Source organism: Sander lucioperca, chromosome 14, assembly GCF_008315115.2.
Source record: "Sander lucioperca isolate FBNREF2018 chromosome 14, SLUC_FBN_1.2, whole genome shotgun sequence".
NCBI classification, from domain to species: domain Eukaryota; kingdom Metazoa; phylum Chordata; class Actinopteri; order Perciformes; family Percidae; genus Sander; species Sander lucioperca.
Genome location: NC_050186.1, coordinates 27891692 through 27906604, shown reverse-complemented (window position 1 = coordinate 27906604; position 14913 = coordinate 27891692). Strand labels below are relative to the sequence as shown.

The 14913-nt window shown below is 41.8% G+C and overlaps 1 protein-coding gene across 6 annotated transcripts in view; it reads left to right on the top strand.

Moving 5' to 3' along the window:
* LOC116034850 (transcription factor 4) overlaps window positions 1-14913 on the top strand; it is a 321332-nt gene that overhangs the window by 220992 nt on the left and 85427 nt on the right. Inside the window, exon 1 of one of the 6 annotated variants that reach the window (XM_031277611.2) lies at window positions 12052-12452. The exons of the other annotated variants lie outside the window; for them this stretch is intronic. Coding sequence (XP_031133471.1) covers window positions 12384-12452 — 69 coding nt within the window. The 5' untranslated portion in view covers window positions 12052-12383. Of the gene's footprint in view, window positions 1-12051; window positions 12453-14913 lie in introns of those variants that run through there. 6 annotated transcript variants of the gene reach the window in all.

Here is a 14913-nt window from a genome sequence, read left to right as displayed (position 1 = left end):
GTTTACATTTCTTTAAACCAATCACAATCGTCTTGGGCGGCGCTAAGCTCCGGACGCAGCGACGTTGGCTCCTCGCAAAACAAAACGGCAAATACAGTATTAAATGAAGTTAACTGTTCACACAATACAGTAACGTCAGCTATTTCCATAAGCTGGATACATGGTTAAACCTCATTGGCTCTTACCAGTGTATCGCCGTGTGTATTTGGTCCGAAGCAATCTCCACCAATCGGTCCCAAAACGTCCCAGTTAGATAATAAATGCTGTGAACATATTCTTTCGGAAATCTGTAAAATCAATTCCCGAAAGAACCAAGCAGACCTGCCTTGATGCATTATCCAAATTGAAGTGCTAGCTTAAAGTTTGTTTCCCATTTCCCGTAGCCAAAGGATTTTTAGAACAGCACACAGAGAGAGGAAGGAGCCTGACAACCGGATGTCAGGCTTCGTCCTGGAAATGCACTTCAGATTATCCAGACTAGCAGACCATCAACAGCTACGTTAGCCCTGGTGACTGCAATCAGCAGTCCAGTGGTCCATTCTCTCTGATAGAGGCAGACAGGAAACAAGGGAGAGAGAGAGAGAGAGAGAGAGAGAGAGAGAGAGAGAGAGGGATATGACATGTTAAAATCTGCGGATGGAAAAGTATACTGAGCTCACCTGTCTCACTTACTTGCTGTGTGAAAGGGTGTTTATGTTCCTAAGTATGTGTGTGTGTGTGTGTGTGTGTGTGTGTGTAGCTGCCTGCTCTCAACTCTTCAATCTTGTCGATAACTTTATTGTTTGTAAATTCAGACCTGCAACATAAAAGGACTCAAATCAAAGGCTCACGATAAGTGGCTGTATGAAGAGAACAAAGTGCAGTCGTGCTGAGTGTGTGTGTGTGTGTGTGTGTGTGTGTGTGTGTGTGTGTGTGTGTGTGTGAGAGAGAGAGAGAGAGAGAGAGAAAGGGAGTTATTGCAAAAATATAAAGAGATAAGGTAAGATAAAGAAAGAATGTGGGAAAGGAAGGAAGGAAAGACAAAAGAAAGAAGGGAAAAACAGAAAATAGAACAAAACAAATGAGGAGGGAAGGAAAAAAATAAAGAATCAAGGCAAAAAGTAAGGAAGGCACAAAAGAGGGAAAGAAAGGGGGAAAGAAAAGGCTGAGAAAAGAGGAGGAAATAAGTCAATTCAAAGACAAAAAGAGAGATGTGGAAAAAGAGCGGGAAACATCGAGAGAGACAGAATAGCAGAGAGAGAGAGAGAGAGAGAAAGAGATTGACAACAGGGCGTCGTAATGTGAAGAAAATCCTTTCAGCGTGAAATCAGGATGAAATGTGAGATTATATATATAATATAATTCAACCAGGGATTAACTGTCATCTCACCACCAGAGAGGTGGGGGGGGGAGGACGAGAGGAGGAAGACAAGAGTGACAAAGTATGGGGGAGAAAACGAGAGAAAGGAGGAAGAGGAGGGAAGATGGATGGGGGCATAGCATTTTGAAGAAGGAGGAAAGGTGGGGCTGAAGGAATGAGGGATAAAGTGTGAGGAGGGCAAAAAATGGGGGACAAGCAGGTGGAGGGGGGAGGAGGGAGAAGATGAGGAAGGGTGTGAGGAAGGAGGAGCAGGAGGAGAAGAAAGCGTGGTAGGATAGAAGTTGGGGAAAGAAGGGAGGTGGAGGAAGAAGGCAGGACTTTTGATGTTCTTTAATAAAACGCCTCGCTTAAAAACAAACTGGGTAAAACAAACTCATACACACTTGAAGGATGAGATTAGACAGAAGGGGGGGGGGGGGGGAAGGGGGAGGATGTTGAGTGGTAGGAGGAGGAGAAGAGATGATGAGATGATGAGTAGGAGGAAAGGAGGTGCTTAGAAGAGGAACAAGAAGAGAAACAAAGGAAGGAGGAGGCGAAAGGGATGGAAGGAGGAAGAAGGAAGCAGAGGGGCGTTAGTGAAGAGGGAAGAAGGGAGGAAGGGAGGAAGGGGAGAAGGCAGGGAGGATGAGAAAGAGATGAAAAAAGGATTATATATATATATATATATATATATATATGCATACTGTATGTATTTTGTGTCACCTTTGGTGGCTTGTTAACCCTTGTGTTGTCTTCCCGTCGACCATGCAACTTTTTGTTTTTCTGGGTCAAAATGTAAACTTTTTTTCAACGTTTCGGTCGTCTTTTTCAAAACTTTAGTTGCTTTTTCCCCCCGCGATGTTTTTGTCACTTTTTCCCGATGTTTTTGTCAATTTTTTTCTGCGCCTTTTGACGTTTTTGTGGGTTTTTTCAACGTTCTTTCATTTTTTGTTATGCTATAAAATTGAATAAAACATCCAAATATAAAGAAAGTAGTGGGCTGATCATTTATTGAATTTTCTGATAAAGGAATTTTTCCAAAATGGGTCAAATTTGACCCGAGGACAACACAAGGGTTAAAGAGACTCCTCCCCCCCAAAAAACGCCCCCATTGGTCGTTTGTTCATGTTTACGTTGATAGCCCTCTAGTGGCCGTAGTAATTATGACAGACGCAAAGCAGGAAGTGATGTGAAAAAGTATAAGAGCGCCATATGTTCCACATAAGGAGGTAGGTTGGGGTGGTGGATGGTTCAAACAAACAGGAGACCGGGGTTCCCGTCCCGTTTGAAAATAACCGTAAACGGCAAGGTTTTTTTTTTTTACTTTAAGGAAACAATAACTGGAAGTGAAGCAACATCTGATTTTAACCCAAACCCAAACAAAAGATGTTTTCCTAAACTTAACTGGGACCACTCATGCATTCTTGGGAACGGGTTTCTATGATATCGTACGAAAACGTATGCACACCAATTCGTACAATATCCTATGAAATTAGGCAACGGTCACATTACAGTTAGTCTATATCCACGACGTTCCATTTCCCGGGATTGTTTGGGTGCTGCCGGGAAAATCCACCAGATGACTTTCATTTCGGCCGGATGTCTGTCACCTCCTCTTTCTTTGTGTTGGCATTCTAAACTCCGGTGGATTTGTGAGGACAGACAGCTAGCTAGACTATCTGTCCAATCTGAGTTTTCTGTTGCACGACTAAAACAACTTTTGAACATACACATGTTCCAACAAAACAATGTTCTCTCCGAGGTTATTTTGCAGAGGCGCCGTTGCACCGTTGCTCCATGCGGCGCTTAGCAAGACGATTGTGATTGGTTTAAAGAAATGCCAATAAACCAGAGCACGTTTTTCTCCTATCCCAGAATGCCCGCTGGACTAGCCAGACCCTCCTCGGCAGCACTGTGTAGGAAGGTCTGGCAATGCGAGACTACATTACAGTTAAGTTTAGCAGTCTTTACAGTTAAATTTATCTGAGAAAAGGTTACTGGGAGCCGGGTACAGAGCACCGTGAGTTTAGAAACGCAGCGAAAAACATCGACGAAAACATCAATAAAGCGCAATAAAACTTGGGAAGGCTGGGAAAAGTGACAAATGTCGAAAAAGAATAACTACAATTTTGACCCAGAAAAAAAAAAAGTTGGATGGTCGACAGAAAGACAACGCTCGATGGTGTTTTAAGCCCCCAACGTCGACTTCAAGGCAGCGCTTCGACCGTCGACCTCAAGGCACCTAACCTTAACCAAGGGGGTAAGCGAGTGTCCCCAAAGCGTACCTCCTATGGAGCCATTTTGTTGCTAACAAGCCATCACCCGCCGTTAGCATAATAATAAGCATAATAACTTTACATCTGAAGCATTTAAAGACTCTATTTGTCCATTGTTTATTTCTAAAGAAACACGACAATGTATTAAAGTCTCCATTACCTTGTACCTCACGTTATGGCCCCGTAGCAGACGTTTTTGTAAAAATAGGCTAACGATTGTGTCATAACCACACGACTTACTGTCGCATAGTAGAGGAATTACCGTATAGTCAGGAGAAGCTCGCAGGCAGTTTCGACTTACATTAGCTGTTTAAGTTTAATTACTGATGTTAACTAGCATTTTAGTTAGCAATAATTAGCCTGTGCCTATGTTATCTCCTTACATATACCTACGCTCTCCGTCTCTGCTAGATTGGGAATGATTGAGATTTCTCTTGGCACAGCTACCAGAAGACTTCCAACTTTCAGACAGGTTGCTCACGTCACATCTACGTCGTCAAGCTCACAATGGACAATGGCTGTCCCATTTATGTCTCCGGTCCACCTTAAATAGATAGGTATTGTAAAGCTCAAGGGTGGATGTGCTTGGAATAGACTGTGCTACCTTAAGGTCAAAGGTTAGCTTGAAATGAACACTCAGCTAAAACTCCTCTTTCCTTTTCTCTTCCATTGCTTCCTCATATCCTCCTTTCTCCCTCCTCCCTTTTGTCTTTTTCTCCTCCATACGGTGGTCATTGCCCTTTCTCCTCTACTTGCTCCCTACCTTTCTTTTTTCCTCCCCTTTCCTCCACTCCTTCTCTTCTGCCTTAATGTCTCTACTTTTTTCTTCCCTTTCTGCTTTCCTCCATTCTTTTCTTGCCTCCCTTCTTTTTTCCTATACCTTCCTTTCGCCTCTCCACTCCTACCTCTAGTGAAAACTACCCTTTCTCCACTCCTCTTCTAGCTCTGTTTCTCCTCTTCTCTCCTCCCTTCTTTTGTCTCCTCAACACTTGTTTGTTCCTCTCATCTCCTCTTTTCTCCTCCCTTCTCCCATTTCCTTCCTCCTTTTCTCCTCCTCTGCCTTTTAAACCCCAATTTCATCCTCTTTTCTTTTTTCTCCCTTTTCCTCCTCCTCCCTCCTTTTTCCTCACCTCCCTTCTTTTTCCCCCACCTTCCTCTCTTTTCCCTTCTTTTCTCCTCTTTCTTTTCTTCTCCACTTTCCTCCTCCCTTCCATATCTACCATGTGCTCCTCTCCTCCCTCTCCTTTATCCACTCACCTTTTTCCTTTCCTCCTCTCCTTTCCTAATACTGTCCTTTAAGCACTCTTTCCATCTTCCTCTCCTCCTCCCTCTCTCCTCCACTCTTCATTCTTCTTCGTCTCCTCTGCAGGTTTGTTGACCAAGCAAGCGTCAGACAAATTTAAAAATGCTGTCTCTGCTTCTTTCCCTCAACCGGGTCACTCTTTTTTGGGTTCTATCTTTTTTTCACCCCTGCACTTCTTTCCTCCCTCCATCCCTCCATCTCTCCCTTCATTTCCCATGCAGTCTGGTTGGGTACAATGCTGGGAGCCAGCCAGCGCTGCAGACAGATGGTCCACTTATTAGATGTGCATCAGCCCTCCCTCCCCTTCCTGCAGCTCGCTTTTTAATCAAATTAGAGCCGAAAGAAGAGGAGAGAGAGGCAGAGAGAGAGAAACAGAGTGAGAGAGAGAAAGAGAGAGGTTTGGGAGGTTTGCTCGCTTGTTTTGGAGTCTATTCTTTTTTTTGAATAGAATGAATGATGACGACGATAATATGAAATTTGGAAGACTGAATCGCTGCCTGTCTGACTGCCTGTATCTCCCCCTCGCTCTTCTTTTCTACATCTCTCTCTCTCTCTCTCTCTCTCTCTCTCTCTCTCTCTCTCTCTCTCTCTATTTCTGTCAGTGTGATTTTCTGTTTTTTAAAGGGGAACTCCACTCATTTTACATAAGGTGATCAGTGTACATGTCAGAGTTAATACTGCTCAGCCTGTGAAAAGAGTTGGATAATGTCGTCTGTGTCTCTGGTGGAGTTTTGTCAATTAATTGCGACTCTTGTGAGTTTCCCGAGCTTTTACAGAAGTGCAATACTAAATTGCCGGAGGTAAAACTGAAAGCCAGCAAACCGGAAGCGACAGTAATAATCCCTAATTGCACAACAAAACTGCGGGTGCACAACTACAGCAGCGCATTCTTATGAATGGGTTCTTATGATATGAAAACGTACGCACGCCAATTCGTATGATATCCTACGAAATGAGGTGACTGTCGGCCGGTCATGTGACGACCGGTCACGTGACAGTTACTGTAAGGTAAGCAGGCTTCACAGTTCAGTTTAGCAGAGAAAAGGTGACTGTGAGCCAGGTACAGGTCAATGTGAGGCGGTGGTCGTTTCAGAGGCCGTTGTGGTTGAATTTAGCCGACAAAAAGAGGACAGTCATGCGGCGTCGATAGTTAACCCTTGTGTTGTCTCTCCTTCGACCATGAACTTGTTGTCCATCCAGGTCAAAAGTGAAATTTAATTTTTGGTGCTTTTTTCAGCATGTTTGGCTCTTTTTTTATGCTTTGGACACTTTTTAAAATGTTTTTGTCACTTTTTTTCAACGTTGTGTTTTCTAATTGATATGACATTATACCAAATTTTAAGAGTTAAAAAGGCAGAAATTATGAATTATCTTGACTAATAGTTAAGCTCAAAGGATGTTGAGCCTATGAGAGAAGGAACCACAGACTGGTTTATGTCAAAGTTTAGTCAGGATACGGTTTTCAAACCATTTAAATATGTTTTTCAAATGTTATAAAAAATTGAATAAAACACCCCAAATTCAATGAATGTAATCATTAATTTTACCTGAAAAGAATGTTGTATGGGTTCCATACAATGTACATCCATGCATCCATGTTATTTTTGGGCATTTTGGTTCAAAGAAACCCATATTTCTGATATAAAAAACTTTGAAAACGGGTCAAATTTGACACGAGGACAACACAAGGGTTAACTAAATTTGAGTAGCTCCTTAATCTCTGTATACCTCCCTTGTTATAGACAGCTCCAACAATGTGAAAGCGTGTTAAAACAACCTGATTTGAAGCAGCTGGAAAGAGTACAAAAATGTTCTACTTAAGTAAAATATTACTTCAATGAACTTGTATTTAATACAAGTCAAACTGCTGGTATAAAAATCTACTCAAGTAAAAGTAAAAAGTAGTTCATTTGAAATGTACTAGTGTTTACTAGTGTAAAAGTGACTTGTTTACTTTTTAACAGCGGTGGGAGTACCTATTTATATTTATACAATATCTCATTTATACCTATTATACTTATTTCATTAAATTTCAGTCTTTTGCGATTTGATGAGGGCACAAAGCCATATTGCGCTTTCGATTTTAGTTTGTTGTTTGCGAAAACATTAGAGACCTTTTTTATTGACTTTTTTTTACTCCGTAACGGATGTGATTTAAAATGTGGCAGAGCACAATACTTCAAACAAAACATACGTAAGTAAAGGTAAAATTACAGATTTTAAAAAGACTACTTTTAAAAAGTAAAAGTACACAAAAAAAAAAAACGACTCAATTACGGTAACACAGGAGTAATTGTCGTTCCTGGCAGACATGTATGGTGTTGTGGTAAATCTGGGCAGTCGGTGTTTCTGGGTCAGTATACACAAACCTGCATGTCCATCAGACTTACAATGGAGGCTCTGTGGTATTTTAAAAGTTTACCTTTCATTTCCAAGGCGCCATCTGACCAGTTTGAATGAAACTTTGTGATCATGTTGCAAATAAACAGTTCGACAGCTCCTCACACAAAACTGTTGTTTTAACACCATTATATTTTGATTAAAAAAAAGGCCACACCAAACAGTCACAGCCAGTTGTCTGGGATTTCAGTAACATTGTGTGCCAGAAAAAAAGAATTCAGACAAACACTCATTCTGGTCGGCACATTAAAGGTATTTGTGGCGCCTCCTATTGGCCAGTTTGAGTTTGAACATTGTTTTCTTACATTGATTTCAACACGTGTTGCCCTCATGATTGTAACAGCACACTGTAAACCCGAACGTTTGAAGTAATTATATAGATTAGGTAGTGTATACTCAAAGTTTTAGAAAAAGTTCTACTAACATAATTATGTAAAGTTGGTGTAACATGTTCTTCCTTTTTGAGTAATGTTAACTAATATTTTTTTATTAAATGGAACTATTTTGTGTATAAGTAAGCATAACTTAAAAACATAACTTAAGAATTAAGTAATTCCATGCTAAGAATCACTCTCGTTTAATCAGGCTGTAAACATTGAAGCACATCTGGATACATTAACCCCTGTGTTTGTTTTCCCGTCGACCATGAACTTGTTGTCCTTCCGGGTCAAAATTTAAAACTTTTTGTTGGCCCTTTTTCCGAACTTTTTGTTGTTTTTGTCACTTTTTTCAACGCTTTTTTTTTTAACCCTTATGTTGTCCTCTGGTCAAATTTTACCCATTTTCAACGGGGTTTTTTTACATCAGAAATATAGGTTTCTTTCAACCAAATTGCCCAAAAATAACAATGATGCCTGGACGTACAGTACGTTCTCCATACAACATTCTTCACAGATATAATTAATGATTTACTTCCATTGAATTTTGAGTGTTTTATTTTATAGCATTTTCATTTTTTTTTTTTTAATGGTTTTAAAATTGCATCCTGACTGGAGTTTAACATGAACCCGTCTGTGATTCAGTCGACATCCTCCTATCTTAACTATTAGTCAAAAGAATTCATAATATCTGCTTTTTTTAAAACTCAACACAAGGGTTAATGTATCCAGATCTGCTTCAACGTTTACAGCCTGATTAATAGAGAGAAGTTCAGAACTAATCTAGTGGCTGCTGACAGCTCGTGACTCAGACATTCAATGTGTGACTTCAAAACTGATGATTAGTCATAAAACCAGTATCAGATGGTCGCTGGTAGCTGGTCACCATAGCAACTAACTATTTGTTGTTCTGGGAATATTTAAAAGAAAATCTTTTAAATGGATAGAGTCAACACACAATACCAATCAATTCTATACAGGAATTGAACATGGGAGGAAATAGGAGAGGAGGAAACAGGAGGAGAAAACAATGGGGGAGAGAAGGAAACGAGGGTGAAGGAAACATGTGAATAATGGAGGAAATATGAAAGGAGGAAACGAGAAAAAAAGGGGACAAGAGGGGAGGCGGGAAAGGAAGAAGAATTCAATTTGACTTTTTTTTTACTAGACTTTCATGTATAAGTTAAATTTCACTTTTAACATATGCAAGGCTTTTAACGTAGAAGCTACAGATGAATTTGAATACGGAAAATATGTCATCATCTCAAAGAGCTAACATCACAGATCTCCCAAAGAAGAAGAGAGGAGGAGAGCACTGTTCGAATTATGGGGGGTATTGGGGGGGGTCCGACCCCCCCTAGACGAGACTTGGACCCTCCCACAAGGGATGAAAATAATAGTTTGGGGGGGTACTGAAAAAAATGTAATAAAATATAATGTTAGCCTATCCAAAATTGTATGTATTTAAATGCAGTATTACCATCACATACCAACAATTCAGGAAATAATCTAATGAAATACGATTTTCAAATCCTCACTCCCCATTGGGCTGTAGCTTACCATTTCTCTGGTACGTTCAGACTGTGTTCTTTGCTATGGTTCTTTGATATCACTTCACTAGCTGTCAAAATGTACGTACCGGTTATGGGCGCAGGCGCTGGTGTGTCAGCGAAATTAAGAGTAAGAGTGGCTGAATCAACTTTAGGCCACGTCTACGCGTACCAAAACGATCCCCCCCCCCCCCCCCCGTCTTCCCTGGCATCGTTTCAAGAATGTTTGCGTCCAAACGGATCCATCTGTAAATGACTCAACACGCTACTTCATATTCAAGGCCTATAGGTGGCGCTGTTTCTGCTACAGAAATTCACCAAAAAAACGTAGAAGAAGAGGCGGAGCATGCACATAAAGCGTGTGCGCTGTATACAAACAGACAGTATATTTTGATAGGCTCAATATCTTCTCCAGTAGGAACACAAGCATGTAGTCCGCCATTGTTTTTGTTATCAGACGTCGTCGCGGGATAAGAGGTTGAAGGCCAGAGGTCGAGGGGTGTGGCGATGACATCATCGATATGCAAGTATGCGGCTTCGCCGTCCAAACGAAGACGCAAAGGCAGGCGTTTTCGAATTTTTTCAACCCTGGGATCAGGTTTCAAAAAAGTGCGTCTTCAGGCAGCGTGTCTACAGGATTCGTTTGGACGATCGGCCAAAATGATGCAAAACGTGCGTTTACACCAAAAAGCGTGTATGTGTGGATGGCCCCTGAATCTCTGGCTATGGTTTTGACTGCCTGTCATGCGTTGTGCTTTGTGGTAAATGTTATGAGCAGCTCGTCATCTAAACAGGTTTTCAGAACTTAATTTGGTTGTTCATAGTGTTTCTCTCATCTATAATAAAGTCATAGTCTACCTAGCTAGCTAGCTAAAAGTTGACGCAGCTCCTGAAGCTCTCTCTGCCAAGCAAATATTGTCCGTATCTTGTAAGCCTATATAAAATGGACAGTGACGTCACCAGTCGAAATAGCTGTACGGTATATTTCAAACACTGGAGGAGAGTGCCAAAAAAAGGGAGAAAAGTTCAAAGATGAGGGGTGTGGAGAGAACTGTCTCTATTTTGAAAATGTATGTGTTAATGTAAGTAAGTGAAATATTTTGCTTTTCAAATGTTTTTGTAAAGAAATCAGTCTGTTGAAAATATGAAATGAAAGATTCTAGAAAAAGTGAACAAAGCAAAATCTACAAGACTCTGACCAGGGACAGCTGACGTTTAACATGATGTATTTCATCTGACACAAGGCAAGGAAAGAGGAGAGGGGGGAGGAAACAAGGTAATAAGGGAAGACATATGAAAGGAGGAAACGAGAGAGGAGGAGGAAAAAAAGCGGGGAGGTGGGTTAGGTAGAAGAAGAAGACGGGAGGAAATTAGGAAACAAGGGAAAAAAGGAGAGGAAAGAAGGAAAGGAAGACACGAAAGGGGAAGATTGAAAGAAAGAAGGAGACGGGAGCAGCAAACAAGGGAGGATGAGAGGAAACATGGGGGAGGAAACAAGGGGATAATGGGAGGAAATAGGAGAGGAGGAAACAAGAGACGAGGGGGAAGGGAGGAAGAAGGAAACAGGAGGAGAAAACAATAGGGAAGAAAAGGAAACAAGGGGGTAGGCAAACAAGGGAATAATGGAGGAAATAGGAAAGGAGGAAACAAGAGAGGAAAGGAGGAAAAAAGAGGGGAGGGAGGAAAGGAATAAGGAGATGGATGGAAACCAGGGGCAAAAGGAGGAAAGCAAATAGGAAAAATTAAGGAGGAAACAAAAGGAGAAGTCTATAAAGTGGGAAAAAGAAGGAGACGGGAGGAGAAAACAAGGGAAGAGAGGAGTAAACACAGGGGAGGAAACAAGGGAATATGGGAGGAAATGGGAGAGGAGGAAACAACAACAGGAGGAGAAAACAATGGGAGAGAGAAGGAAACGAGGGTGAGGAAACGTGAATAATGGAGGAAATATGAATGGAGGAAACGAGAAAAAAAGGGGGAAAGAGGGGAGGCGGGAAAGGAAGAAGAAGAAGATTGGAGGACATTAGGTAACAAGGGGGAGGAAACAAAGAGGAAAAGGAGGAGAGTAAATAGGAAAGAAGTAAGGGAGGAAACAAAAGGAGAAGGCTGAAGGGGAAAAAGAAGGAAATGGGAGAAGCAAACTAGGAAGGAGAGGAGTAAACACGGGGGTAGGAAACAAGGGCATAAGGAAGGAAATAGGAGAGGAGGAAACAGGAGAGAACGGGAGAGGGGAGGAAGAAGGAAACAGGAGGAGAAACAATGGAGGAGAGAAGGAAACAAGGGGGTAGGAAACAAGTGAATAATGGAGGAAATAGGAGAGGAGGAAAGAGAGCAATAAGGATACGGATGAGGAAAATAAGGGGGGAGAAAACAAGGGAGGAGGAGATGAGTGGCACAGGAGAGGAGTGGAGGAGGAAAGAGGAGGGGGGAGAAAAAGGAGAAGAGGATTAAAAGGAGGAGAGGGCGTTGAGAGAAGCGCGCGCTCTGAAAGCGGTGGAAAAAGTGAATGTTCGGCTCAGTTCAAAGACAGCCGGCGAACTGCAGCACCGCGCGAGGAGGGGTGGAGGCAGGGATGACTTCCAGATTTACTGTGGAAAGTTGAAAGAGTGTCGGCAACCGCGCGCGCGTCCGCGAGCGCCCGTTTATGTGTGTTTATGTGCGCGTGCGACGTTTCAACCTCTCCTCTTTCCGTACATTTTCCGTGTATGAGTGTCAGTGTGTGTGTGTGTGTGTGTGTGAGAGAGAGAGAGAGAGAGAGAGAGAAGGGGAGGGCCACTTCTCTCTCTCTCTCTCTCTCTCTCTCTCTCTCTCTCTCTCTCTCGCTCTCTCTACCTACTTTGCATATTCCGCGTGCCTCGGCTCGGCCATATGGGAAAATGCAACTGAAGGAATTGTCGGCGGGGAAAAAAAACACGCAGGCAGGAAGACGCGAGCGGAGCGGCGAGAGTTTGAGACCATAACAAATCCTGAGAAAAAGTTCAAACAGAAGAGGAAAAAGAAGAAAGGTGGAGAATAAGAAAAGAGAAGGGGCGGGGGGAACGTAATAAACCAAAACAGAGAGAGAAACAGGGGGAGAGAGAGAGACACGCGGAGAGAGAAAAGGGAGAAATCGAGTGTTTCTTTCTGCGGAGGAGAGGAACGATGTATTGCGCGTACACCATCCCCGGGATGACAGGCAGCTCACTGATGTATTACTACAACGGCAAAGCGGTAAGACACCATCTTCTTCCTCCGTGAGGGTTAGGGTGAGAGAGAGGGGAATGAAAGGAGAAGAGAGAGAGAGAGAGAGAGAGAGAGAGGGGGAGAGAGAGAAGGTGTGAAGGTGAAGAATGTGGCTTTTTACGCACCGACTCAACAGTGCGTCGGGTCTCCGCCGCGCGGCAAAGCGAGAGCGGACTGTGACTTGGGGTTAATTTTTGGAAGAAAAAAAAACCCCAGCGGTGCTGTTGTTTAGCGGGGGAAATAACTGTGTGTCTGTGTGTGTGTGTGTGTGAGTGTGTGTGTGTGTGTGTGTGTGTGTGTGTGTGTGTGTGTGCGCGTGCGTGTTTGACAGATGCTGTGGAGTGCATGGATAAAATAGGTTTGACCGACTCTTGTGAAATGTGATGAATTTGGGTTTACAGAGTGCGTATCACACCTCAGTTATTAGAAATATTGTATAAAAAAATAGTCCCCGATCTAGCGTTTTTTTCCTGATTCTGTGCATGAAATAATCCTTCTCACAGCTTTATTTCTGTCTTTTTCTGTCGCTTATTTCTTTTCTTTTTTTTAAAAAGACGTACAGTAAATGCGGCAAAATAACCTTAGCCTTAGTACTGAATTGAATGAATGATTACTTTTTTTTTGTTGCTCTGTGGCCAATGACACGTGTGGTTTTTGTGTTTGTTTGGTTGTGTGTTTCATTCAGGGACTTGTGGCTTCTCATATTTTTTTTTCATTGCTTCCCACGAAAAATGTTGATTTCTCTCTCGTAATTTGGCCTCAAATGATGTTTGCGATATATCTTATTATAGTAGTATTCATTTATTTCATCCATAACCTCGAACACACATTCATGGCAAAGCTGGAAAATACGTCTGCCCTTAGATTCTTGTTGTACTTAAGAATGATACCAGTGATATTATGTTATTCAAATTTATTTTCAATCCATTTTCATGCCATTCAAATAATATGAGTGCAGCAAATTCTGAAAATGATAAAGTTGGAAGTCTACCCATCTGGCCTTTTTTTATATGTGTCTTTGTATAGACTTAAAAATATAGTACCCATAATTGTTAATCTTCATTTAAAATATACTAATGAGTGTCTCAAAAATTGAGAACCATAAACCACGATCCAAAAAGAAATACATCTGAGAAAGTGGTTGTCATTCAGTAAATATGAAGCTGTCTGACCTCCTATGGGCCTGTCTCTCTGTCTGTCTGTCTCCCAGTAACCCCCCACCTGTAAAACTAGTCCCAGGGTGAAGTGATTTACAGACAAGGGGGGGGAGAAGAAGGCTAGAAATGAGAAACAGGGTGTAAAGCGAAGCGAGGGTGAATGAATTTCACAGGTTTTCTCGCACTAAAAGCAGGAATTGTCTGCAAGTCGCAGGTGTAAATGAAGATGGAAGGCTGGGATTTCCTACAGATCCACCTGTCAGTGAACTGTCTGTCCGCCTTTGTCTCACCTTTGACTCCTATTTGCCGCTTTCCACCAGTTCAAGAGGATAAAAAAGGAGAAAATAAAGAGGAGATGACAGTGAGGACGGACGGAAAATAAGGACAGAAATATATATATATTTTTTTTTTTTTTTGTTTGTTAAAGAATTCTGTGTCCAAATTGTTTGATCTTTTTTATCATATAAGCAGTAATACATCTAAGCCATTTTAAAATGAATAATAAGTCTTTTTTTTTTTTTAAACTGGCCCCTTACAGGCCTTCTGAGAGAATTTATCAATCAGACCCATACAGTAGCTGTGAATATTTGTCCACAAAATTATATTTCTGCAACAAAAAAAAACCCCCAGCAAGCACACATTTAATCATTTTGCAGAGAAAATGTATGATTAGATTTTAAACACAAAACGTTGTTAATGGTATGTTTTTTGGGAGGTTATACATATCTATGACCTTCATATCAATGTGATTTATGAATCTGATTTTAATTCTTGTAGTTTCATTTATATTTTCTAATTCTAAGTGGATTTAATCCGTCTTTTATACATCCTGTATTTTTACGTTTGTATATATATATATATATATATATATATATATATATATATATACTGTATATGTGAAAATACAAAAAAATGTACTGATGTTTAGATTTTCTTTGGCTTGTTTATGAGCCTAAATTCTGTGGTTAGCAGTAATCTGTGTTCAGATGCTTTGGTAGCTGATGTGATCCGTGCAGCTGGACACAGAGCCTCTGTTGTTCCAACGCTGCCACACCAACAGTCGGCTTCTGTCTGCTCGGCGCCTGTTGGTTCTCCCGGCCCTCCATCCGGCCGCCAAACGCTTCCACCCCGCGCTGTCGATCGTCAGCCATGGCTCCGGAGCCTTGTGCTTTTTGTCCCCCCGCTCTCTCTCTCTCTCTCTCTCTCTCTCTCCCCCGTAGCTTAGGGCCTTCTTTGTATCTCGGCAGCTTTCGCTCGGAGCTGGAGCTCCTTAGTACGGCGATGCCACGGGG